The sequence below is a fragment of the Myotis davidii genome, unplaced genomic scaffold (assembly GCF_000327345.1).
Source record: "Myotis davidii unplaced genomic scaffold, ASM32734v1 scaffold187, whole genome shotgun sequence".
Lineage (NCBI taxonomy): Eukaryota > Metazoa > Chordata > Mammalia > Chiroptera > Vespertilionidae > Myotis > Myotis davidii.
This window is the reverse complement of record NW_006383018.1, coordinates 4,761,159-4,786,871: the sequence shown is the minus strand read 5'-3', so window position 1 is coordinate 4,786,871 and position 25,713 is coordinate 4,761,159. Positions and strand designations below refer to the sequence as shown.

The window sequence follows — 25,713 nt, the reverse complement described above, 5'->3', positions numbered from 1 at the left end:
CACAGCAGGCAGGTTCCATATCTTCAGAGTGGATTGTGGGGAACCGATATAGGGTTGAGCCTCAAACTGACAGCTGGAAAAGTCACAAACAAGTCCCATCTTAGAGGGCTCAGTCCTCTTAGCATAATTAGGCTTGACCTTATAACACTCCCCAGATCTTACCTGGGAAGCTAATGGGCTGAGGGAAGTGCAGGGAGTGTAAACATGATCAAACAGGTGAAACTCACAAGAACTGTAACTATGCATTGTTTACCTCAGACTATAAAAGGTCAGTGCGGACTGAGCACGGGTGGAAGTCCTTCCTCTTGAGTTGCACTTACCCACCTGGTCCCCCAATATTTCCAAATTATCTCTTGTCTTTTCTATTTCATTTGTGTGCGGCTCCTCTTCCAGATATTGAACCCTGAACCACGCAGGACGTGGAAGGAAACATTTACGACAAAGCCCTCTTGTTTACCATACTTAACTCACTAAGCTAAGGGCAACATCCTCAGAAACCCTTCCTGAAACAGGTTTCTCTGTCTGAATCTCTTTGGCAGGAAAGGGGAGAGGGTCAAAGGGTCTTTCTGAGTCTGTCTGCTTTTTTAAAAAAAATAAAAACATTTCTAATTTCATGGAATGACATTCCATATACTCTACAATTAAGAGGTAACAGAGATGCTAAGAAACAAGCCTGATGATTGAAAACACAGAGAAAAAAGATAATATAAGTAGATACACAAGGGATTCAGATATTTAACCCATACATTAATAACCTATAAAGAGTGTTTTCAAGAACCTAGATAAAAAATCATCAGAACTTGGTAGTAAAGTCATCAAGTTCTTCCAAATACATAAAAATTAGGCCAATACAACCTTGATTATAAAACCTGACTAGTCAATGCAAGAAAGGAAAACTGCACTCAAATACTTCTTATGAATATAGATATATAAATATTTAACAAATATCAAATAAAAATAATATATTTCCTGATCAAGTTGAGTTTATTCTGGGAATGCAGAGCTGGTTTAACATTTGAAAATCAATTTAATTCACCACTGTATAGGGAGATTTCTAAAGCTGATCATCTCAATAGATTCAGAAAAAGAATATGGTAAAATACTACAGCCATTAATGATTTTTTTAAAAATCCTCTTGGCAATCTCAAAATATAAATTTTATTAATCTGACAAAGTATTTATAAAATGTACCTAAGATAACATTATACTTAATGTTACAATATTGAAAGTGTCACTGTACAATATTATACTGGAGATCCTAGCAGTACAATAAAGAGGGAAAAAAAGGAAAATAAATGTGTTCTAAGAATTATATATGAAGAAAGAAAACTATCTACTTTTTATAGAAAACTTGTTTGAATAAGTGGACAATTTATAAGAATTTACTTTTATTTTTACATATCAGCAGCAGTTATAAAAATAAATTCTTAAGAAAGATACCACTTATAAATAACATCAAAATATGAATACATAGGGATACATCTAGCAAAAATTTTGTAAGATCTCTACACAGAAAACTGTAGAATATTATTCTGAGAAATTGAGGAAACCCAACATAATTAGAAGAATTCATAATGGTTAAGAATTGGAAAATTCCATATGATAAAGATATCATTTCTCCCCTAATGCAATGCAGCCCCTGGCAAAATACCAATAGGATTTTTTTTTAAATGAAACTTGACAAATTGTTTATGAAAAGTTATATGGAAATGCAAAGGGGACATAGTTAAGAAATTATTGAAGAAGAAGAACATTGTAAGAAGACTTGTTCTACTGAATATTAAGTCTTATTATAGAGTCTTATTAAAATAGCATGTTGCTGATGCAAGGATATAAGAATGGACTAATGGAATAAGTAGAGAGCTTATTAAAAGGTCACAGGTATAGAAGTAGCTTTGGTTGACTAGTATGAGGAGGGATTAGAAAAAAGGAGGAAAGGACAACATTTTCAATACCTAACAAAAATAGAAAAATTAGATATTCACACATACACAAAATGCAACCTAATTCTTATATCATATATACACAAACTCAGGTATAGACATAAATGTAAATGACAAAACACTACTAATTTAGAGAGCTGCAAAGATTCACATGTCTACTATTGTGCCTCAGAAGTGAATAGTGAAGATCAGATACAGCCGCTAGCTTGGATTATCTCCAAACAACTTCAAGGAAACTAAAACATAGCTCTTCACCCATTTCCCCCAATAAATGATGGAGAATTTGTTAAATGGGACTGAAATCATGATCAGAGAAGATTAGATTTTTGGAGTGTTTGAGGAGAGTGGAACTCAATGCAAGGGAGTTGAAGAAGCCCCAGAAAGATTTGAGGTGTTTGAACCTTATAACACTATTGTTAGTTGGGGAATGGAAAGAGAAGGGCGAATCAGTAAGACATGTCCATAGAGCTTGATAGCTGGTTTGATGTTGGGGGCAAAGTGGAAAAAAGTCAAAATAGCCCAGACGTTTTGAGACTTAATCAGATCATAAACAAGAATAGAAAATCAGGCAGGCAAGCTGTTGGAGAGAGAGAACTATTGAGTGTGAAATGCTGTGGCATATCTAAACAGAAATGCTCAAAAGAATAACTCATTGGAAGTAAAGAAAGGGGCCACGACTATAGTGATAGATGAGGACGTCAGTAGTGTCTGCAAATAAATGACACATGGCTGCTCACTGTCTCTCCTGTCCATTGGTTGAGTTACAACTGTGGTGTCATCTGCATAAGCAGATCACTAGGATGGTTTTGAAATGCAGGGGAAAGGACAAGTGCTGATGTGAGCAGAGATTGATGTCTGCTGACGGTTGCCTGTGAGTAACTCTTAAGTCACATAGCATATGGAGAAAATTTTGAACTAACCCTATCTTAAGACCTTCTAGTTAAGTAAATGTTTCAGTAGACTTGGCAAGCCACTTCATTATGTCACTAGCAGTAGAATCTGTCGGGTACTTTCTTCCTTCATTTAAGGAAGCCCTCACCCCGAGAATATTAGCAAGGTGTGAGGAACAAAATCCACTTCTTCAGCTGGGCTAAGGGAGGGCACTAGTCACCGCTTGTGGAAGAAAATTCTCTTTGTAACTCTTCTTTTCCTGTTCTCTCTAGTACAGGGATAAGGCACTAGTTAAAAATATTCATGGCCATTGGTGGTGAATGTCATTGGCCACCATCCCTCTTAATAGATGGCACCTGGCTGCACACACACAAAGTTATTCTTTAATAGAAGAGACCCAGATTTCAGAGGTATGCATAAACATGAGTATTTATGTAACACTTTAACATTTAGAAACATCTTTCATTTTTCAAAGCTTTCTCATTGAGATATAAATGCTTATGCTGGTCTAGAATCAAGCATCCATGCTAAGTACTCAGAAGTGCCACGTTAACACTTTAATAGAGTTTGGGACGCTGGGGCTACAGTGGCAAATTCTTTCTCCCCCACCCCTATGAAATCAATTGTGTAATTCTTTCTATAAGAATTCTTAGTTTCACATATCTCTTTGCTAATAGTCTGTGATCAAACCACTTTTTTGACCTTGGGGCCCTATTTAAGAGAATTTTAGAGTTGGGGAAGGGGAGAAGTACTTTGGCAAAAGAAGAAATCAAATTTGTAGTGTCTCCCATCTAGCAATAAACAGTTTTTACAGGTGGGTAAAAAATGAAGCAAAGATGGCATTTAATTTATAACTGTAGAGTATAAATTATGAGTCCATATTTATGCCCCAAACGGTCTTCCTATGGGAAAGAAAAACTTGCTACAAAAGAATTTAAAAGTAATAAAATGCTCTATTTCATTAAAATGTTGGGATTTGATTTGATGTCAGAATGCCTGTTGATAACCAATGGGCTACTAAAGAGATATGAGGGAGTGTGGACTCTGTGAAAGTCACTACTTCAGTTTCCTCTCCACTTCAGGGAAGAATATCATCTTTATCCTTGGCTCCCAAGAGAAGATAGTCTTTCAACCCCAGTAAAGAAAATTCAATGAAATAAACAGGAGTGAAGGTATAGGGCCAAACTCACCTTAGTTAAAAATACAAGTCATTGTCCTTACTAACAAACCCTAACTTTTATGGCCAGTTTATGATAGCCATACAGGCCCCAGTAATGTGAGCACCATAGCCTTTACTTTTCTAAGCTATTCCATGAAATTTGTTTACACAAGTGCTCAAACCGCATACAAGCTTTAATGTACTAATAAATAATATTGTCCCCTACCCCTGCAAACACTTCTTAGAGAAACTGCTCAGCCCAGTTTTAGAGTCCCTATCACTCAGCATCAACTGATTGGAGTGACTAAGGACAGACACCTTACTCACATTTGACTAATCTGATTTTCTCTTCCAGGGCATTGCTACAGGGATAAAACTGGAGGATCAGAAACACATGGAGCTATGGTTTTCATTTGGGGACAGTTATAGGAATCTTGTCTTCATAGAGAAGAATGAAATAGGTGACAGGAGAAATGAGAAACTAATTTTGTTTAGAGGGACAAAATTAGCTGCATTAGGTCTTTCCACAAAGAAGCCAGGTTTAAATTTTATGAGCTGAGTTCCATGAGTTCCCCCTTGGAATGCTCTCTTCCTTCCTCCCTTCTTTTCTTCCTCCATTCTTTCCTTCCTCTCTCTTTCTCCATCCCTCTCTAGCTATCTATACCTACTTTGTCTGCTCTAAAATGCAAAAAAACTAAAATGTCCTGAAGAAAATAACTTTATAACAATTTTTTACTCATTGTTAACTTTAGTGTTCATTTAACAATTACCTTTTAAAGCAATTTGTAAGTTAGATACTCCAATTTCCAAAGTATTTCTCAGCATGAATGATTACCAGTTCATCATAGTCAATTACATGAATTACTACTAGCCTGCAAAACTCATGTTAAATTACAAAAACCCTTTGAAACTTTTATACATTTAAAATTTTTATTTAATGCTTCTTTTGCACTTTAATATTGGAATTAATGTTGGATTTTACTATTTTGGGGTGGATGGAATATCCAAAAATAAGAGTGTAGTCCCTATGATAGCCTGAAAACCTCCCTGAAGGTTTCAAGGACCATGCAACTGATATGGTATCACATGAATGATGCTGGGCCTGAAATGACATCTGCTAAAACTTCTTCAAGAGTTATGATGTTTTGTTAATACTCTGATTTAAATGGTCTGAGGTGAGGCCCAAGCCTTGCTAATTTTCTTTTTCTCCTTTTTTCTTAAACTTTTGCACTGTTTATTGTGTGTTCCATATCGACATAAGAAGTTTAATTCTGGATTTCCTTTTAGTAAACTTTTTATTGTATAGCATGCATACAAAATGTACACAAATTATAAGTGCACAACTTAATTACTTTTCACACATTTAATACTCTATGTAATACACCAAAATTAAATATGTAATACATTACCTGTGTCCCAGAGCTACTTTTGCCACCTCCCAGTTATTCTAAAGGTTGTTTTGCTTAGCTTTGAACTTTATGTCAATGAAATAATACTAGTTTCAATCCAGTTTCTTTCACTGAATGTTACATTTGTGAGATTCATCTGCTCTTGTGTGAGGTTTTTCATTCTCATTCCATAAAATTCAAATGTATTTTATCCAGTTTATCCATTTCTTCTTTGGGTGGACAATGTATGCATGTATACCTTTATGTTAGTATATCCCTAAAAAAATGAAGTGGTGGTTCATGAGAATATGTGTATATTTCAGCTTTAGTATTTATATTATATTATATTATATATACATGTAGTCATTTTGGAGGAGGTCAAGTATTACATAATGTGTTAATTTGCGTTTTTATGATGTCTGATTATGTTGAACAACGTTTCAAGTATATATTGGCCATTTGGATATCCTCTTTTGTGAAGAGTTTTTCAAATTATTTGCCCATTTTTTTATTGAGTTGACTGTCTTCCTTTTTAATTTGCAGAAGTTCTTTATGTATTCTTCACCTAAATCCTTCGCCAGATACACATATTCCAAATATTATATTTCACTCAGTGACTTTTCACTTTCTTAATGATGTTATTTAAGGAACAGGAGTTCTTATTTTTAATGTAGCAAAATTTATCAAATATCCCCTTTTAAGTTAGTGATTTTTGTGTTCTGTTTAAGAAATTCTTTCTCTCCCAAACATACATATCTTTTTTTCTTCAAGTTTTATTTTACCTTTCATTTTAGATCTATAATCCATCTCAAATTAATTTTGTATAAAGAAGATGTAGGGATAACTATTTTTTAGTATGTTAATATATATTTAATTAGTGTCATTTATTGAAAAGATTACCTTTGCTCCATTGTACTACAAGTATCACCTTTGCATAAGTCAAGTGACAATTATACATTTTACAGAATTGAGGTCTGTTGACATAGCTGCACCACAAAGCAAATCAAGAAGAGGAAGTCAGTACAAATCAGTTACATGGGGGAAAAATACTGAAAGAACAAATAAAGGTTGTTTTGTTATGCTTTGAACTTTATGTCAATGAAATAATACTAGTTTCAATCCAGTTTCTTTCACTGAATGTTACATTTGTGAGATTCATCTGCTGTTGTGTGAGGTTTTTCATTCTCATTCCATAAAATTCAAATGTATTTTATCCAGTTTATTCATTTCTTCTTTGGGTGGACAATGTATGCATGTATACCTTTATGTTAGTATATCCCTAAAAAAATGAAGTGGTGGTTCATGAGAATATGTGTATATTTCAGCTTAAGTAGATATCATTAAATACTTACCCAAGTGGTTAATTTACATATCCACTGTAGCATTTGAGGGTTCTGGTTGCTCCACATCCACATCCCTATCAGCATTTGGCCATGTTATTTATATTATATTGTATTATATTGTGTTCTGTTTAAGAAATTCTTTCTCTCCCAAACATACATATCTTTTTTTCTTCAAGTTTTATTTTACCTTTCATTTTAGATCTATAATCCATCTCAAATTAATTTTGTATAAAGAAGATGTAGGGATAACTATTTTTAGTATGTTAATATATATTTAATTAGTGTCATTTCTTGAAAAGATTACCTTTGCTCCATTGTACTACAAGTATCACCTTTGCATAAGTCAAGTGACAATTATACATTTTACAGAATTGAGGTCTGTTGACATAGCTGCACCACAAAGCAAATCAAGAAGAGGAAGTCAGTACAAATCAGTTACATGGGGGAAAATACTGAAAGAACAAATACATTTTAAAAGAAATGCCACACTTGATCCTCCTGGAATATGGTAGCAAACAACAATAATTCTTGGTACAAGGATTAAATCATTTTAATGCTCTCTCATGCTTTGAAGCTGTTAAATCCAGTATGTAAACATTTAAAAAAAAACAAATATTGAAGATATACAAATCTGATCATCTCAGCTAACCCTAGGATTATGGTTAAGAATAGAAAAGGTGACAAATTGGATCTTTTGGGCTCTGGATACAGAGTACTTCTGTGTCAATAAACTAAGGCTGAGTTGAAACAACTTGTGCTGTGACACGGTCTTGGCCCAATTCTAGAAATCAAGGGTAATGAGATCATTGTGTGCAATAAAACAGAAAACTTAGGGGAGTGTGTCCTACATAAAAACTGATGGCATATCTCAAGCCCTGAACAACTTTTTGAAATGGTGTGTCTCTTATATATACATCTCATATATACATCTAATCTGCACTAATGGGGGAAAAACATTCAGTGAGTGGGGTAATAAAATGACATGTCTGTCAAAGTGTCTAACGGTGCTGTGCAAATAAAACTGAGTTGTGTACTTCATTTTTCCTTTTGTGCTTTGAATGTATGGATATTAAAATCCAATATACTTCTTGAATAACAAATGCTATGAAAAATGACTATCAACTTGACTAAATTAGTCTTGAATGATAGGTAATGAAGAAACTTAAAACACCAAAATTTCCTAGGCAATGGAAATTAAACCTTTCATCTTTAATCTAACATGTTTTAGAAATGTCTAAGATGTCTCTAAAATTGAAATATTAAAAGGGAAGTCTATGCAAAGTGCCCATTTTGAAATTTAGCTCTACTGTGAGTCCAGATATTTGGGGGGTGGGGAGTGGAATCAAAGTTACTGATTAACTGACATTAAAGAAAGAATTATTTCCCAGAATGAGGTCTTAGTAACACATCAAAATTGCTGGAAGATGAAACCTTTTGGAGTGAAACACAAGAAAAACATACATGCCTGCAATCACACCCCATCACTCAGGTTTGCTAGGATCATGGCCATCTCAAGGACATTTCTTCTATTGCCAAGACACAACAGTTTTACTCATCAGTGGCTCACTAACCACTTACTGATGACAGAAACCAATCTGGTGGGTGGCTTGGGAGAACTGTGCAACGAACAACCTCATTCCTTTCTTAAATTTCAATTCGAGTATAATAAATATAAACTATTTTCTTGCTTCCCTGTAAATGTCACCACTCAGTTAGCTCACCTTGATCAATCTTTCCCTGTGGCTATGTCTGTCTTCCATATTCACTCGCTCCCTTTCTTTTTCTCTACCAGTGATGGCCCTATCACCTTGGAAAATTTCTCTCTGAAGACCAGGGCCCGGTTCATGGGTGTGCAACCTTGACCCCTTGCTACAAGAACTTCATGCTTACATAATGCTTCATCGTCACTGTCTTGAGATCCTTAATTTTATCTTGAACTTGTGTTTTGTAAGTGAAGTCTAATGGAATAATGGAGCACGCATATAAGCAGAGGAGATATGTACAATATGCATGTTTATTATTCCTTGCTACCCCATTCACATGTAATATTTGCAATAACCCATTAGCACAGAATTCCAGTGGATTCAAGGTGCATGGAAATTTAGCAAAACTCAAAGTGAGTACAAGGTAAATGGGTGAAGTCTGTGACCAAGGAAGTGTGGGCACTGACAACCCCAAAAGGCTATATGTTCTTCTTGAACCAGAACTAGTTCTTCAGAAAGAAGAGTGCATCCTATCATATTCTTTCTTCCTCATCTTACTTCCTTGTATTAGCCAGTTATGTTGAAAATGATGACATAAAAGGAAAGGAAAAGATAGGGAAACCCATAATTCCTTTTCTTTTCAGTCCCTCCTAACTCATCAGTAAGCTGAAGTGCTTGTAGAATATCATGATAAAGTGCATTATCAGGAAGTGGAATAAAGACAGTCAAGTTAGTTTTGTGCAGTTTCTATAAAATACATATTCACGTACGAGCCATGAAATACAAATTGTGTGATTTTGGCAAATTCACAGATGAGTTAAATGCTCTTATGTTTACATTTAAAACTAAGTGGTTCTCAACCTTCCTAATGCCACGACCCTTTAATACGCCAGGTACTTGTATGTGGGCATATCTGCATGTGGGCGGACCTGCCTGGAGACGGGTAGAGGAGAGGTGTCTCGGTTCCTAAGACCATTGAAAATATGTGTTTTCCGATGGTCTTAGGCGACCTTTGTGAAAGGGTCATTCAACCCCCAAAGGGGTCGCGACCCACAGGTTGAGAACCGCTAAAAACAAACCACCATGACAAGTTGTTGGGAGGGGCGGGGTGTAGATTGTGACAAAAACAAAGCAAACAAAAAAACCCTTTGTTTTTTAGTACCTTTAAGGAGCTTTCCTCCTGCTTTTGAATAAGAGATACCGAAATCCTGTAGTTGGTTCTGCGGAAGACTTTACCAATGAGGTTCAGCCTCATTTTAACAATTAAGGCTAAGAAGCATTACACCAGTGCTATAATATTCCTGAATTATGGAAAGGGAAGATCATATTGGTGGCTCTTTAAAAACTCCTGGAAAAAGTTTTTTGAGTTCTCAAGAACTTTTTAGCAAAAGTAATTCTATAACAAGAATAATCAAAATATTTTTAAAAGTTATTTTAGGATTAAAAATTATTTTTCCTGCTGCTTTCCCCTGAAAATGTATAGCATTTCACCTGTATTATAGGTTACATAGACTTTGGCCAACAGAGGAACCCAATAACCCTGTGTTTTCTGGCTGGGTTGGGAACCTTACCACCATTGTATTCTCCAGCATAAATGTGTTCTAAGTACAAAAATAACTGACTTAGTAATTAAACTTTTGTTTGTAAGTTAAGATCTGATTTTAGTTTGCATTTTCTTACAGTCCAAATATGATGCTTGATGCACTGAATTTGCTTCATGACTAGACAATTTGTTAATGTTTATTTAGCCAGTTTTGAGAGCTTTGTGTGCTATTTTCCCTTGGATTAGCCATGAAATTTGGTCAGGAAGAAGCAGGACAAATGGTCAGCAAGCAGACAAATGGGAAACAGAAAGTTTCCTATGTTGTACCAAGATTCAGATAAGGCCTGCTCATGTTCTTGCTTCTGTAATTACTACAAGAAATACTTAAGTCATGGTTAGTCACTAATTTCCTAAAGATTCACTAAGGTTGAGATATTTTCTATGAAATTTTCCTATGAGAATACAGAGAATGTTCTAAATGCTATTAATCTCTAAGAATTTTATTGGTCTTCTTCCATCAGCAAGAAGAGTTAGAAATTTTCACTTTAAAAGGCAAAGAAAAATAGAAAATAAAGTGAAAAGAATTCCCCCTAGTCTCTATGTCTACTCTGACCATGTTTAATAATTACTCTTCTGTATATTAAATTCATCATACCTGCCTCATCTTTTGAATTCACAATCTTCTCATATGAGATCATCTTAATTTGAAACTGACTAGTAACAGTAGCAATTAACAACTATTTGAATTTTTAGGTCCCAAGCTTAATATAAACTAGCTTTGCCTGCCTTGAGTTACATTCTTGATAGATTTTATTCTTTTTTCTTTAACTGTATTTTATCCTTATGTCTCCCTACCATGTAAAGAAAGCAGTTGATAAAGAGGATGAGTACACATGTAATTTAAATAGTCTGTTTAGGGGTAAATTTAACTTTCAACTTTTAAAAATTATATTTATATGAAAAGAGCCTTCTTTATAGAAGATGATGTTTCTGACATGTTTTGATTATAGAACATGTGTACTTTTGCAAAAGAAGAGCCTGTCACAGATTGTAAAGAAAAAAAAAAAAAGCTTTGCCATCCTTTCTCTCATTTGCTTCATGATTAGAAAATTTGTTAATGTTTTGAGAACTTTGTGTGCTATTTTCCCTTGGATTAGCCATGAAATTTGGTTAGGGTTAGGGTTGGGGGTTTATTTGCAAAAATTGTGTCTGATGCAATCTTCATTTAATTCCATTGTGTTTAGAGAAGAGTGGTTTGTTTTATTTTTTTATGAAGACTGTTTTCTCTCGAAATGCTATTGGATTAAGCTTATTTCCCAGGTTAATAGCTGTTATTAAAAACTGTTTTTGTGTGGATTTTACAAAAACAACCTGAAGGCAGAGATTTCTCTGCCACTGCTATAGTCAATGCTCATATTGGGAAACTAGGAGGGAAATGATCAGAGCCTGAATTTTCAGAAATCTCTAGCATGGAGATTATTCCACTGTCATATAGCAGCAAAAACAAACAAAAAACCAGCAGTGTTTTTTTTGTTTGTTTGTTTGGTTTTTTTTTTTTTTTTTTTTTTTTTTTAGCATTTACTGTATTTCAGGTTAACACACACACACACACACACTCACGCGTTATTTCCTTAATCCTCATGAAAACCCTGAGATAAAATGAAATTTAGGACGAGCCTCGTTTTCAGGACCATCCCTACCCACCAACAAGCTTTTAAACTCTTACTTAAATTGTATTTCCGAATCCTCTGTGTAAATTAAAAAGGTCAAAAGAGTTTAGGGGTCCTTAGGTCCCAGAACAACTAATACCATGGTTCTTTCTAGAAATGCAAGCAACCTGGAACTTTACTAGGCAACCCGGCACACAAATCATTAACCCTCTTCCTTCCCCACTCTGTGGTCTCAGATTTCTTTCTTGGGTGACCCGAAACTTGGAAAAAGCTTCTTCGCTTTCCCCTGAACTAATTTTGGAGGTGAGAGGAAGAGAGAGGCAGAATCAGAAAAGTAAGTCAACCGTGCTTTCATGGGTTGGGAAGGGCCGATCTGTTAGGTTACACTCGCTTAAACCGAGAGCAGTGAGTCCAGCAGCGAAGATCTAAGTGTTGCTTGTAATTACAGAAACGCTCGCCCTTCTTCTGCAAGCCTGGAGCCGGGTTCACACCACGCCCCGCCCTACTCCCCGCATCTGGGAGGAACTACATTTCCCAGAATGCCATTCAGGCCGCCTCGCCAGGCGCCAAAGGGCGCTTGATGACGCCATCAACCCGCGCGATGTTTAGACTCCACTGATGTCGTGGCGCTACCGGGGAAGAAGTTGGTGATTTGCCGGGCCCTGGTCCCGAAGACGAGGTCCGGTGACCCCTGGCCCCTTCCTGCCTCCCCTCCGCCTGCCTTTCCCTCTGTCTTCTGCCGGGATGAGGCGCGCAGGCCTGGGTAAGGAGAGGGCTGAGGGCCGAAGTTCGGGGGTCCTGGAGCCGGCCGTGCTGGGCGCGGGGCGCGGGAGGAAGTCGGACCGGTCGCGTGTCACTGGAACGTGGGCCAGAAAGCAGGTGTAAGGAGAGGTCTTTGGAGGCGGTGCCAAGTGGAAACGGGTCATTTGTCTCGGGTCCTAGGGGTTTCCTTAAGTTCGGTTCACCCCAAGTTTGAATGGAGGTTCAGAGAGAGTAAGTAGTGGGGGGCGTGGGCGCAGGTGCCAGCTCAGCAGTGAGGGCGTTAGTGGTCGTGACCGACCACATCCTGGTGAAACGTGCTTGTTCCCCAGAGCCTGGCTCCGGTTCTCCTCCCTGCTGGCCCTGCATGTTCAGTTTCTTCAGAAGCCAAATTTGAGAGAGTGTTGCATGCGCAGCCCACTAACAATAATACTAATACTACTACTAATCATAATGTTAGTCTGGCAGCAGTGAGTTACAAAGGTGAATGTACGTGTCATTGCTGTTAAAGTCCGATTCTGACATCGGGGTCAGAGGCCATTTTGCCCCGAACATTTCTTATCTGAGCCTCGTTCCACCGTAAAGGCAGTAAAATGCTTGGCATTTGTTCTTGACCTTTTGGTTTATTTAGGAAGCCTGTTGACCAGCCAGCAGGAGTGAGTTAGGCACGACGACTCTTACCAGGCCAGTTTAATGCACAGCGGTCAAATAGCATTTCCTGGTTCTGAAGTTCTCTATTAAGAGACAATTTAAAAAAGAAAGAAGAGAACCCTGCTAAATCATCGTACAGTAACCTGAGGAAAAAACATATGAAATATTTTGGGGAAAAAAGTTGTTACATTTTTCAGTTGTTATGATAAGATGGAAAAGGGGGGGGGAACTTTTCAAAAGTGTCAGGTATTTAAAGTTAGTGAAAGTTGACAGTAACTCTAGACTTGTGCATTGTAGTATGAGAAACCACTTTGGAAAAATATAGTTTTGATGAATGCTTACATCAGAGAAAGAAAGTTGACCAGCTAAATCGTAGAGAAAAAAAATAACTAATCTTGAGAATGCTTAGTTTTATATGCCTACATGTTTTTCCTTTGTGTCATTACTGATAACAACAAACATTTGTGTGTACTTCGGCAAGCTCTAGGCCGGTGATGGCGAACCTTTTGAGCTCGGCGTGTCAGCATTTTGAAAAACCCGAACTTAACTCTGGTGCCGTGTCACATATAGAGATTTTTTGATCTTTGCAACCATAGTAAAACAAAGACATATTTTTGATATTTATTTTATATATTTAAATGCCATTTAACAAAGAAAAATCAACCAAAAAAATGAGTTCGCGTGTCACCTCTGACATGCGTGTCATAGGTTCGCCATCACTGTTCTAGGCAGACAAGTGTTTGTTGCCCTGTTTATCCTCCCCAAAGCTTCCAGTCTATTTGGGGGTAGGAACACCTTCAGAGGTAAATTCTAGTTAGTATAAGGTGGTCGTTACACATCCAAATGCCAGGTAAGGTCTACAGATAGTGAATGTTTAGGCATGTCAGAGAGAGAGTGCTGTGTACTTTGTGGAGACATAGGAACTTGACCTAGGGTTTGAAGATACAGGGTGCGAGCGGTAAGTTCCAGCTGGAAGGATGACACCACTCCCCAAAAAGAATTGTAGGACTGGAATTATGAATGATCGTTGAAGGGATTATGATCAAGCCAGTTTGACTGAAGTAGGAGACATGGAACCAGAACTACCACCTTGTGGAGATCTTTGAGTGCCAGGTCAGGGAGTTTGGATCTTATCAGTAGGCCTATTAACCCTTGGAATATTTTGTTCGGCAGTGTGTCCTGATAAATTGCAGGAACAGGTGGTGGTTCTCAGCCCTGACTATACGTTAGAATCACCTAATCACCTGGAGAGCTTTCAAGGCTCCCTTTTCTTTCAAGCTCCCTTGTAGTTGAGAGGAAAGATGATTATTTAGGTGTCTGTCCATTGCTATCATTTACATTGGTAAGGGAGGCAGGCTTTTTTTTTTTTTTTTAAGTAGCAATGTGTATTGACTTGGAATTTTAAACTTGGGATAAAGAAATAGTGAGCCCTATCTGGGTTGGCTCAGTGGATAGAGCATCGGCCTGCAGACTGAAGGGTCCCAGGTTTGATTCCGGTCAAGGGCATGTACCTAGGCTACGGGCACATCCCCAGTAGGGGGTGTGCAGGAGGCAGCTGATCAATGTTTCTTTCTCATCAGTGTTTCTAGCTCTCTATCCCTCTCCCTTCCTCTCTGTAAAAATATCAATAAAAAATATTTTTTTAAAAAGAAATAGTGAATCTGATAGATATTCACATAGAAAAGCTGCAACACTTCACATGAATCTCCTTAAGTGATTTGGCTCAGCTACTGATAGAAACTACCCAAAAGAAGTAGCATTTGTCTTAATGGACAAAGGCTGATGATGGCTGGCTGGCACTCACTAGCTTTCCTAGAAGTTTCATAGCAGTGGTCCACACAAAAGGAAGTGGCTAACTTTGGAATAGCAACTCCTAGAATTTTATTTAACACTTTTGTAGTTTTTATAGTGGGGGTGGGTGATAGTATGTGGAAAGTTTGAAATTCTTTAACAAGAAAGATTGCTGGGTGATGAGAATTTTGCTTTCAATAAATGGAATGATATAGAAGTACTATAAAATTAAAACTAAGGTAAACAAAGAAAATAAAGCAAATAACCATTCATTTCGAAATGAATTCCTTGGTAAAGTTGACAAGTGATTATATTCAGCCAGTCATTAATTACTTATTGGGCAAATGTTCTACATTTAGAACCTTACTCATAAAAGAAGAAGACATATACCTTTTCTTTAAGGATTTTGGTCCTCATTAAAGTAGAGTCTGTACAGCGTATCATTAACTGATGGAATGGGAATGCATGTTTAAACTACTCTTTTAACTGAATGGGGGAAATACTATGCATAGTCACTTGAGTTCTTCACGTTTATAATAGCACATTTGGAGAGCTTTATGGATAATATGTCAGCAGAGGGAACATTTGGGGAATGCAACTCCTTCTCCTCTGGAATATACTTGTTTGACATGTTGTTGTATTTTTGTGTATGTGGTGGTAGAGATTGTGTGTCTGCTGCATAGAAAGTACTCATTATAGGGGATAAAAGATTATGAGATACTGTTTCTGCCCTCAAAGAAGCTTATGATTCTACTAGTGTCCCAGTGCACGGATTCATGCACATTGAAAGGAAATTTATTAGAAGAAATATTTTAATATTGCTATTTGCCCTTTCTCTATAAAAGTGTCAATCAAATTCATGATCAACAATGACAGATCAAAACACATGCCTGCAGTGGCTCCAGCGAGAGCTTTACTAGTATATGTATCACGAATGTGCGAGTCAACTTAGCCATAAAGATTTTTTTTTTTTAAACCTGCTTAATTGGACCTGCTTTCTGATTTAACTAAACTTTTTCCAGCCCAGTGAAGCACCCCAACTTTTCTTTCAGGTAATTGTCAGCAACACAGCAGTAAATATCAACATGAAGCAGATTATTATTGTAGATCACACAGGGAGAACAAAGGGTAAAATATTTAACTGCAGCAGTGTTTGACTATATTCTGCACAGTGAGAAAACCTGAAGTCATTTTCAAGGTTCACCATTTCTTCTTTTTAGTCAGGTCAAGTTTCTAAATTTTCTAAAACTCCGTTTCTGGCTAATGAAAATAGGATTCTACCAAGTCTCATATCTACCAATCCAGGACTTGTATGAGGATCAAATGAGATGAGGCACGGGAAAATGTTTCACAGACATTTGGTTAAAGAGTAAAATGTTTGCACCTGGCTATAAATTCTTTTTTTTTTTTAATATATTTTTTATTGATTTTTTACAGAGAGGAAGGGAGAGAGATAGTTAGAAACATCGATGAGAGAGAGACATCGATCAGCTGCCTCCTGCACATCTCCCTTTGGGGATGTGCCCGCAACCCAGGCATATGCCCTTGACCGGAATCGAACCTGGGACCTTTCAGTCCGCAGGCCGACGCTCTATCCACTGAGCCAAACCGGTTTCGGCGTGGCTATAAAGTAAGTCGTGTTCCTGGGCTGAAGAAACTCCAAGGAGGCTAGTCGCTAGGGAGCAGAAGCCGGGTGTTGCTACATGACGTCATTAATGTGGCACCCACAGCAACCATTTCCGGGCTGGGCTGGGCTGTGGGCCGCAATTTGCACCATGGGGTCTTGGCAGCGTTGGCTGCAATTTGGTGGGCTGTTGTTCTGGGGTGGTAGCGGGGCCTGTTCCCCACTTGGGGGAAGATGAGTGTTGCTTTGTCGGTGCCAGGTCCGCGGTGCCATTTCTTTGTAAATGGCCAGTGTGCATCACAGCAGTTCCTGTGTTGGGCGTCTGCCCCCTGGTGGTGAGTGCGCATCATAGCAACTGGTTGGACGGTTGGAGGGACACTTAGCATATTAGCCTTTTATATATATAGACTAGAGGCCCGGTGCACAAAAATTTGTGCACTCGTGGGGGAGGAGGGGTCCCTCAGCCCGGCCTGTGCCCTCAGGAGAAAACGACCTGCTGGCTTAGGCATGCTCCCGGGTGGCAGAGGGCAGGCCCAATCCCTAGGTGCAGCCCCTGGTCGGGCTCAGAGCAGGGCCGATTGGGGAGTTGGGGCGCCGCCCCCTGTCATGCACAGAGCAGGGCCAATCAGAGGGTTTGGGCGCAGCCCCCTGTCACACTGATCCCAGTGCTGGAAGGCCTCTCGGCTCCGCTGATCCCAGTGCTGGGAGGCATATTACCCTTTTACTATATAGGATACAGGCCTGGTGCACAGGAGGGGGCCGGTTGGTTTGCCCTGAAGGGTGTCCTGGATCAGGGTGGGGGTCCCCACTGAGGTGCCTGGCCAGTCTGGGTGAGGGGCTGAGGGCTGTTTTCAGGCTGGTGAGTGACTGAAGCTCCCAACCGCTCCTTTTTTCTTTTTTTTTATTCTGGGCCAGCTTTAGCTCTGGCTCCAGCTCTGAGGCCTCTGCTGCTGAAAGCAGATATCTGGTTTGTTTACCTTCTGTATTTGAAACAATGTTGCGATCCTGCTGGCTGAAGCCCCACGGACTAAAGCAGGTTTCTGGGGTTTTGTTTAGCTTCTCTCTTTGTAACATAGTTGCTTAGAGTTGCAGCTCAGAGGCCTGCAGGGGCAGGCAGGGGACATTGGAATCCTCTGTCACTGAAGCAAGCAAGCCTCATGTTCACTTTAAGCTGCCTGGCTGCCGGCTGCCATCTTGGCTGGCAGTTAATTTGCATATCACCCTAATTAGCCAATGGGAAGGGTAGCGGTCGTATGCTAATTACCATGTTTCTCTTTTATTAGATAGGATTCTTGACAAAGGCAGGCACATTAAAAGTTGAATAACCATGACTTCAGAGTCCATTCATTCATTTACAAGTTGATTGAGTGTACTTTCCTATGTGTATGCATGCGTTTGTGGGGGATATATAGCCAGGAATGAAAGAAATTTAGTTTCTGTCCTTGGAGTGTGGTCTGGTGTGCTATATTAGTGTTTTGTGCAGTCAGAGCTGTAAGAATTCAGAGTGAGAGAGCTATGCTTTTTAGAGAAAGTGAGATTTGTGCTGTGCCTTAAAAGAACTTTCTATGCACGCCTCAAACATCTTTCAACCACCAGCACTGACCACTACTTCCTGTTCTTCCAGCTATTCTTTGAGTTTACTAGACAACTGATTTCTATATGATCCCATTCCTCCATATTCTCAGGCCTCTATTGAAACTACTTCAATCTCTGTCCAATCTAGACCTCATAATTCATATCTTTAACCATTATTTTGGCAAGCAGTCTCAATCTCTTGGTGTTCTGTCCTTCTGCAGCCCAACACTGTAAACATCCACCTCTTGAGCAGTCCAACTATCCAGCTTCTTGTGGGCTAACTCAGGCTGATGAGCTCTTTTTTTTCCCCACACATCTGAGAGGATTGAAACTGCTCCTATACATTGCCTCAGCCAGGCTTACTTTATGTCCCTGTGTATTCCCAATTTCCTCCCTTCTCTTTACTGTTTTTCCTGATTGTCAGTCTTCAGAGACGGCCTTTTTTTTTTTCTCCTTTTTTTTAATGAGAAAATTGGTGGTGTTGTTTTTTTAATGTGGTTAAATAACACCCTAAACCAGCGGTCGCCAACCTTTTGGACCTCACAGACCACCAAGTGGTCCACAGACCACCGGTTGGCAACCGCTGCTAAACTATCTTTTCTTCTCTCATTGTCTTCACTGCCCAAGGCTCAATCCACCTGTTTGATTGCCTGATGAATACCAAGTACTGTATTAGGCAGTGGCAGGGATTGCATTCCTGTATCTCAATGCTATTTTCTAGAAGATGAGCTCCAAAAAGTAGCACCAGGAAGAACAATGGACCTGACACATCAGAGTTTCTCAAATGTCTGTTAAGAATGAATGATCCCCTCTCTCAGCTCTCAGCTGTATTCTCTATTAAGTTATTCCAGCTCTCTTCTGTTTAAGAGAGAGATGCCAATAAAGGACCCTCCCTCTGCCATGAGCTCCCTCCTGCTATAGTATTCTCTTTCTCCCTTACTCTTCAGAGCCAGGCTTCTTCCATGGGGAGTCGATGTTACTACTTTTAGGCCTTTTTATTTTTTATATGTATTTTATTAATTTTTTACAGAGAGGAAGGGAGAGAGTTAGAGAGTCAGAAACATCAATCAGCTGCCTCCTGCACATCTCCCAATGTGGATGTGCCCGCAACCAGGGTACATGCCCTTGACTGGGATCGAACCCGGGACCCTTGAGTCCGCAGGCCGACGCTTTATCCACTGAGCCAAACCGGTTTCGGCTTTTAGGCCTTTTTAAAAATGTATAGTGCTATGGAACAGGAAATGTGTCCTGAATACCCTTGTATGTATAGCAGTACTTATTTGAGTGTGTTGTGGGCAATCAATACGCAGTTAATAAATATGTATTGAAATGAATTGAATATTCTTTGCTTAAGAGAGGGCATTGAAGAAATTGTTCTATTTTGTTATTTTAAAAAACTCATTTGAAATGTGACTATTATTGACATACGTGGTCTGCAACGCCCTCCAGGGGTCTTTTTCGGTTTTTTTTTATCAAAGTTTCAAAAGTGGCCTATGTTTGCTACAACTAGACTTGTGACTCATCCTTGCAGGTGAAGGCAACTATGGGAACTATGGCTATGCTAATAGTGGATATAGTGCCTGTGAAGAAGAAAATGACAGACTCACTGAAAGTCTGAGACACAAAGTAACTGCTATAAAATCTGTAAGTATTCATTAAGTACTTTTAAATTTGTATATTTATATGTGTATGTATTACACTTTTATTGGCATCATATTAAGGAATTCAGTTACCCAAATAGTGTGGTTCAGTGAGGTATGCTCAAAGTTTAGACATGATTTGAGTAGGTTTAAAAATGTGCCTAATGAAAACATGGTACATTTGTTTATCCTTTTTAAACTTCAGCTGTTTTTTGTCATTAAATCTAAAATACTGTCTGTGGTGTCTGTAGGAATGTCTCCGAGCAGTCCATCCTCCACACCCAAGCAGCTCTTCTTCTGACCTTTCCTCCTAGTCTTCTAAGCTACAAATCTTAGCCTTCATGTTTCTACCTAGCAATCACCAAGTCTTATGCGTCTTTCTTTCTAATGCTTCTTTCTATTTCTGTTTTCCCATTTCTAATACTATCCCCTGGTTCTTTATTGGGAAAGCCTTTAACCTATCTTTTCCTAAATTTTTAACATGTTCTGGTCTGAGCTACATACTATCACCAGTCATCTTAGTGTATTTTTAAAATTGTATCCTGCACTCTCAGGAGACTTCACTGTCCTCCTGTAAGGTAAGAAAGTTCACACTCTGTAGGTTGATCAAATAGGTTCTTTAAAGATTGTCCATAACTTCTCAGACCTTATCTCCTGCATTTTCAGGACGTGTGTATACTTTCTGCCAGACACTGACTTTTCCTACTCCCACATCTTTGATCATGCTATCCCTTTGCTTTAGTGTCCTCTCCCTCCTTACAGTGGCTGAGTGTTTGCCTGTCTGAAAGGCCCCACTCCATTGCACCCCATACTTCCTCTACACTTTACCCTACTATGATGTCAAAGTGACATTTTTCTTTATGAAAATAAGACCATTTGTACCATTTCTGTCACCCTTATTGTACGGTGATCTGCATTGGAATTATTTGTATGTAAAAGAAATTTACTAAATGTAGGGTTTTCTGTTGTACTTATTTTTATATTCTACACAACACCTAGTATAATTCCTTATCAGTTGTATTGAATTAAAGGTATTAAATAAAGGAATGAAAAAGATGGTTTTAAAAGTGTGTGTGATATATTCTGCATTACAATAAACATGCTGTACACTAACAGCATTCAATATAAGCTCATATTGCCAAAACTTAATTGGTATTTCACTAGTCTTGGAAAATAGAATTGTATTCAGCCTGGAGACTATTATATTCTGAAATGAGTATTGTTTTCAAAGTCATACTAAATCAAAAGGAGTTGATCTGTGAACTAAGCAATATTGTATAATGTTAATACTTTAGCAAATATAACATTGAGAGGGAATTAAGAATTAGATGATTAAAAAAACAAAACTCCAATGTTGAATATTTAGGCTTCTTGTTAGAAGAAAGCTATTTCCCCTGGAAATTCCTTTCTGTGGCATAAATGACAGTTGTAGACAGAAGTTAGGTGATTTGGGCTATCAAGCTTTATATATAGTTGCTTTATTATCTCATATTCTGATCTGTAGAATTCTGGTATGGTTTGTGTCAGAAATGCTCCCGTACTGTGTTCACACAAAATAAGCTGAGAACAATATTTGCAATGGTTTGCCAAGCTTTTTAGTAGTTGTGATTATACTTATTCAAATATCTTGGAAATGAAGGCTTTGATGAATTTGTCATATAAAGTATTAAACACGTTTTGGTTTGAATAGCAGCCATAATCGCACTGATTTTTTTTGGCTCAGCCTCTTTTCTGCATAGCTTTAGAATGTGGATGACAACTTGTAATTTTTTTTCAATTTGTTATATTTAAAAAGAAATACCTTTAGAATCTAAAGAAATAATCAATTTAGGCATATAATCAATGTCAATTTCAGAAGGAAAATATTAAATATTTGTATCTGAATTTGAATTGATAATGCAGGTACTTATGTACATTTTTAAAAACATAAAGAAGGAAATATATAGATAAATGCTGTTGTATGAATAATTATAAAGAGAGAAAAAGCATGCAAAGATAGGTGAATCAGAAGTATGTACCAAAATTCAAAGATGGAATTGAATATTAAATCCAAATGAAGAGCAGGGAAGCAATGTCCTTATAGAGAAGGAATAAAAGTTCTAAGTTTATTTTCCATTGAGTATATTTTCTACTTCTAGAATACAGTTTCTGAGAAAATGTATATTTAAAATGGCATTATATTTGCTTTATAACACTTAAATACTTTTATATGAGTAGTAATGCATATGCTTTCTTTATAGCTTTCCATTGAGATAGGCCATGAAGTTAAAACTCAAAATAAATTATTAGCTGAAATGGTAAGTATGATTTTAACTTTAAGACCGAGATCTAATATTCTTAAAGTTAGCATGTTAAGCAGGAATAATATCGTTTTAACTTTTATCCATTTTGGAATAGATCTAGGGATCGTATGTCCTGGATTTTAATCCATCTATATCTAATTGGTTTTGAATAGCTACAAAGTTTGTCTTTGCCATATTTTTACATTTTTCATCTTGCCTAACACACATAAGTATGAGGAAAAAGTAGAAACTAAGTATCTTTAATCCTGGTTCGACCAGACAGGAGGAGGTTGTGGACAGGAGGAGGTTGTGCACGCATCCTAGGGGGCAGGGCAGCAGGGGCCTCCACGTGCCTGCGCTGGGGGAGGCCCTGATCAGCAGCAGCTGTGGCTGCTTCAAGGGCGGGAGAGGGAGGCAGGGCTGGACCCGTGACTCGAGGGTGGGCAGCGCCGCGCGATTTCGAATCACACGCTTGTCTCCTAGTAGATGTGTAAAGTGCTTGAGCTACATAGCCAGAGCCATATAAAAGCTATCATAATGCCAGGACCTTTACATCTCAGCATATTGAGTTCCTATGAAAGTGCAATATTTCTATTCCATACCTAGTCCTCATCATAAGGCCTTTTCCAGCTATGTTTTAATATGGTAGTTTTCCCCATCCATACGATATTCTCTTACCTTTTACTCTACTTCAAAGTCAGCTATTTAAATTAAAGGATCTTAAAAGTAAAGGTACATTTAACTGCTAACCAACCATATTACATTTTGGATGAATTGCTATACTGGTAAGCAGACCCATTTGTTCTTGGAGAATATGCCCCAACAAAAATTGGTAAAAAAACAAACAAACAAAAAAAAACACAAAAAAACAAAATGCTTTTCTGGCAGCTATGAAGCTGGGGAGATCCTAGCCGGCCCAGGACATCAGCTCTTGTCCTCCTAGCCCTTTGACCCTCCCCTGAAGGTCCTCAGTAAAATGGTTTGATCTCCACGCACCCCAAAAAAGTGGCGGGAAACCTGTGTGATAGTAGACAAACGATGTTTATTGTTAATAGTTTTTAATCCACATAATTGGAATAAGACCTAAATAGTTTAGGATTGTGAAGAATTCTGTGGCTGAAAGAAATGTTTATTGGATAATAAAAGAGCTTTTTATTCATTGAGAGAATTACTCAGTTTTGCATGGAATAATAGGGCTGATTATCCAAGTTATAAACAGGTTTCTGAATTGATTAAACACTAAAAATGTCATTAAGAATGTGTTCTAATAACAATATATCCAGTTACTTAAGTGCATATGTAGAGTATTAGATCTAAGCATTATATTCTGTTTTTCTTTTCTCCTCATAGGATTCACAATTTGATTCTACAACTGGATTTCTAGGTAGAACTATGGAAAAACTGAAGATTTTATCCAGAGGGAGCCAAAGCAAGCTGATGTGCTATATGATGCTGTTTTCATTGTTTGTCTTTTTTGTCATTTATTGGATTATTAAACTGAGGTGATGCAAGTAAGTGTCAGTTTGGAATTTGTTCCAACTTAAGTGGCTTGGGGTACCACTTTGGTAAAAAAAAATCAGCATCAAAACATTCCTCATTTTCAAATATGGCTTTTTCTATCGACAGTTACAGAATTTTACCTGTTTTATAAATCACATTACATAATACAGTGCTCTTTGCATACTGTTTCTTAACACATTAAGTGCCCAGTCACCGGTGACTGACACTATACTTTCCATCCGGAAGGGAAAACAGGCTGGGCGCTTAATGACTCATTTTGCCCCTATTTTCAGGGGTATTGAGATAGCCAAAAGTCAGTCCAGCCCGAACCATTGTTTTTCTATTGTTTGCTATCAGATTAAATAGCAATATAGTGTTCTGTTATCATAAATGTAGGTTTATGTTCCATGTAAATAGTGGGAGAATAGTAGAATGGGGAGCCTGACACTGAGCTCTTGCAGTGGTGGACAGTTTGTGGTGGGATGATAATCATTTTCCTGAGTGACATCAACCCTAATGATGTAATCCCCTGTTCTCCTTGATTTGGTTAAATTGTACGCAGATTTCTTTTTACCTATGATGTTTTTCTAATAATTTTTGATTATATGACTCCTCTTCCCCCATTTGCCCAAGGACCTCATTCTTTAATAAATCTTATTATTTTGACATATTTCTAGTAGGTGCAAAACAAATGTGAACCAGTATAATTGTTATTTTATATTAACGGTACGCATACCATTGACTTGGCTTAAAATAGCTTTATGATTTTAGCTACTTAGGCCATTTGGTTATCATTTGTGACAGAATGTGAAACTAAAGTAATTGCTAAACTCTGACTGGAAATAATATGTTCAAGAAAATTAATTGTCTCTGCATTATTATGTGCTCAAAATAGATAATTGAAAGTAGTCAGCATTGAACTTAGGGGTAAGAGTATTGTTGTTTTGATCCAGTATATTTGTTTTTAGAAAGCAAAACAAAGGTAGAATGTTGAGTAGAAAGAAATATTAAAATGTTCTTAAATACTCTGTATTGCTATTTTGGAATTTACTCATTTATGAGCTCTAAAAATAAATTTTTAATGAAATAAGTTGAACTTTGTTGTTTCTTTATTCAAGTCCCTTATATTTTTACATAGAACCTGAGAAATGGTCCTAAAAACTCCGGTTCCAAGCAAAATCAAGAAAAGTTAACGTATTTGTATTACTTTGGAACTTTATTCAAACAAATGTGATAAATCATAACTGCAGCTTCAAAAATATTTAATTTTCAAATATTTCTATTTATAAATCTATTATCATTGCAGTACTTTTCTCTAAATACCTATGTTTTCTGGTTGGATTTGTTGTCATTTGGGCCTCTGCTTGACAGTTAAAACACCAGAGCTGAGAAGGGTTAAGTAACAGCCTGACAAACCTGAGGCTGATGTGACGCTGGTTTGAGTTAGGTGACCCGGGTTCAAAAATCCATTCCTCTACTTGCTCAGTGTGTGGGGACCTGTTTCTTCATTAAATCACCCATTTCATAGGGTCATTGTGAGAGACAGATAATATATTGGAAAGCACCTTACTCATGATAGTTACTCAATAAATGTTAGTTCTCCCTATTATTATAGACACATCAGAAAAGGGAATTACTTTAAGGGTAAGACGATAAGTTGGTTTCAGGCTGTGATGATGACGGGACCTCTAAGTGGAAATTTCTATCAAACAATTAGAGATTGATTTTTTTTCAAGAATTATTTAATTATGTACTCTGTGTCAATTATGTGACAGCCAGAGCTCAGGGAAGACTCAGAAATCGTTGCAATAATTAAAATTGCAAAAAGAAAAGAACAAAAGGCCAAAGAAAAATAACTGGAAGATGGAAACAGAAGGGAATCAATAAGAAGTAAACAAGATCAAGGCCCTAGGAAAACCAATGATAGCAAGACAAGGATGGAATTCAAGATTAAGTATTGGCTATTATATGAAAGTACTTTGTAAAATATATTAAAACACTATTTAAATGTTGGATAGTATCATCAAGGAGGTGATGATAAGGGGCTTGGGGTAATGTAAATGTGAATGTTATCACTGCCTTCTTCAACATTTCTTATTTTAGAATTCTTTTTAAGAACTGCCTAAAATCAAGTCCCTAACCAGTATTTCATATAACCCCTCTCTCATCACTGCCTTTACTGAGATTCCTGACAGACAGCTCCTGAAAGGACCTGCCCCTGTCCCATCAGGGGTCCATTTGCTAGCACCCT

At 37.7% G+C, this 25,713-nt stretch overlaps 1 protein-coding gene across 2 annotated transcripts; it reads left to right on the top strand.

The window, feature by feature from the left end:
• The first annotated feature begins 12,221 nt into the window (after window positions 1–12,221).
• On the top strand, window positions 12,222–24,552 carry BET1 (Bet1 golgi vesicular membrane trafficking protein). Of its 2 annotated transcripts, XM_006779218.2 has the most exons (4): window positions 12,226–12,403; window positions 19,572–19,684; window positions 21,921–21,977; window positions 23,313–24,552. In XM_006779218.2, the coding sequence occupies exons 1-4, from the start codon at window positions 12,385–12,387 to the stop codon at window positions 23,466–23,468; spliced, it is 345 nt and encodes a 114-aa protein (XP_006779281.1). In that variant the 5' UTR covers window positions 12,226–12,384; the 3' UTR covers window positions 23,469–24,552. The 2 variants fall into 2 exon arrangements, with proteins under 2 accessions (XP_015413827.1, XP_006779281.1); XM_015558341.1 differs by lacking the exon at window positions 21,921–21,977 and having other exon boundaries at window positions 12,222–12,403.
• The last annotated feature ends 1,161 nt before the right edge of the window (window positions 24,553–25,713 follow it).

Excerpts from the sequence above, each read along its gene's own strand:
- BET1 (XM_006779218.2), top strand. Across the intron at positions 19,685-21,920 it reads AAGTAACTGCTATAAAATCT|CTTTCCATTGAGATAGGCCA; the intron begins GTAAGTATTCAT and ends CTTTCTTTATAG. Across the intron at positions 21,978-23,312 it reads ATAAATTATTAGCTGAAATG|GATTCACAATTTGATTCTAC; the intron begins GTAAGTATGATT and ends TTCTCCTCATAG.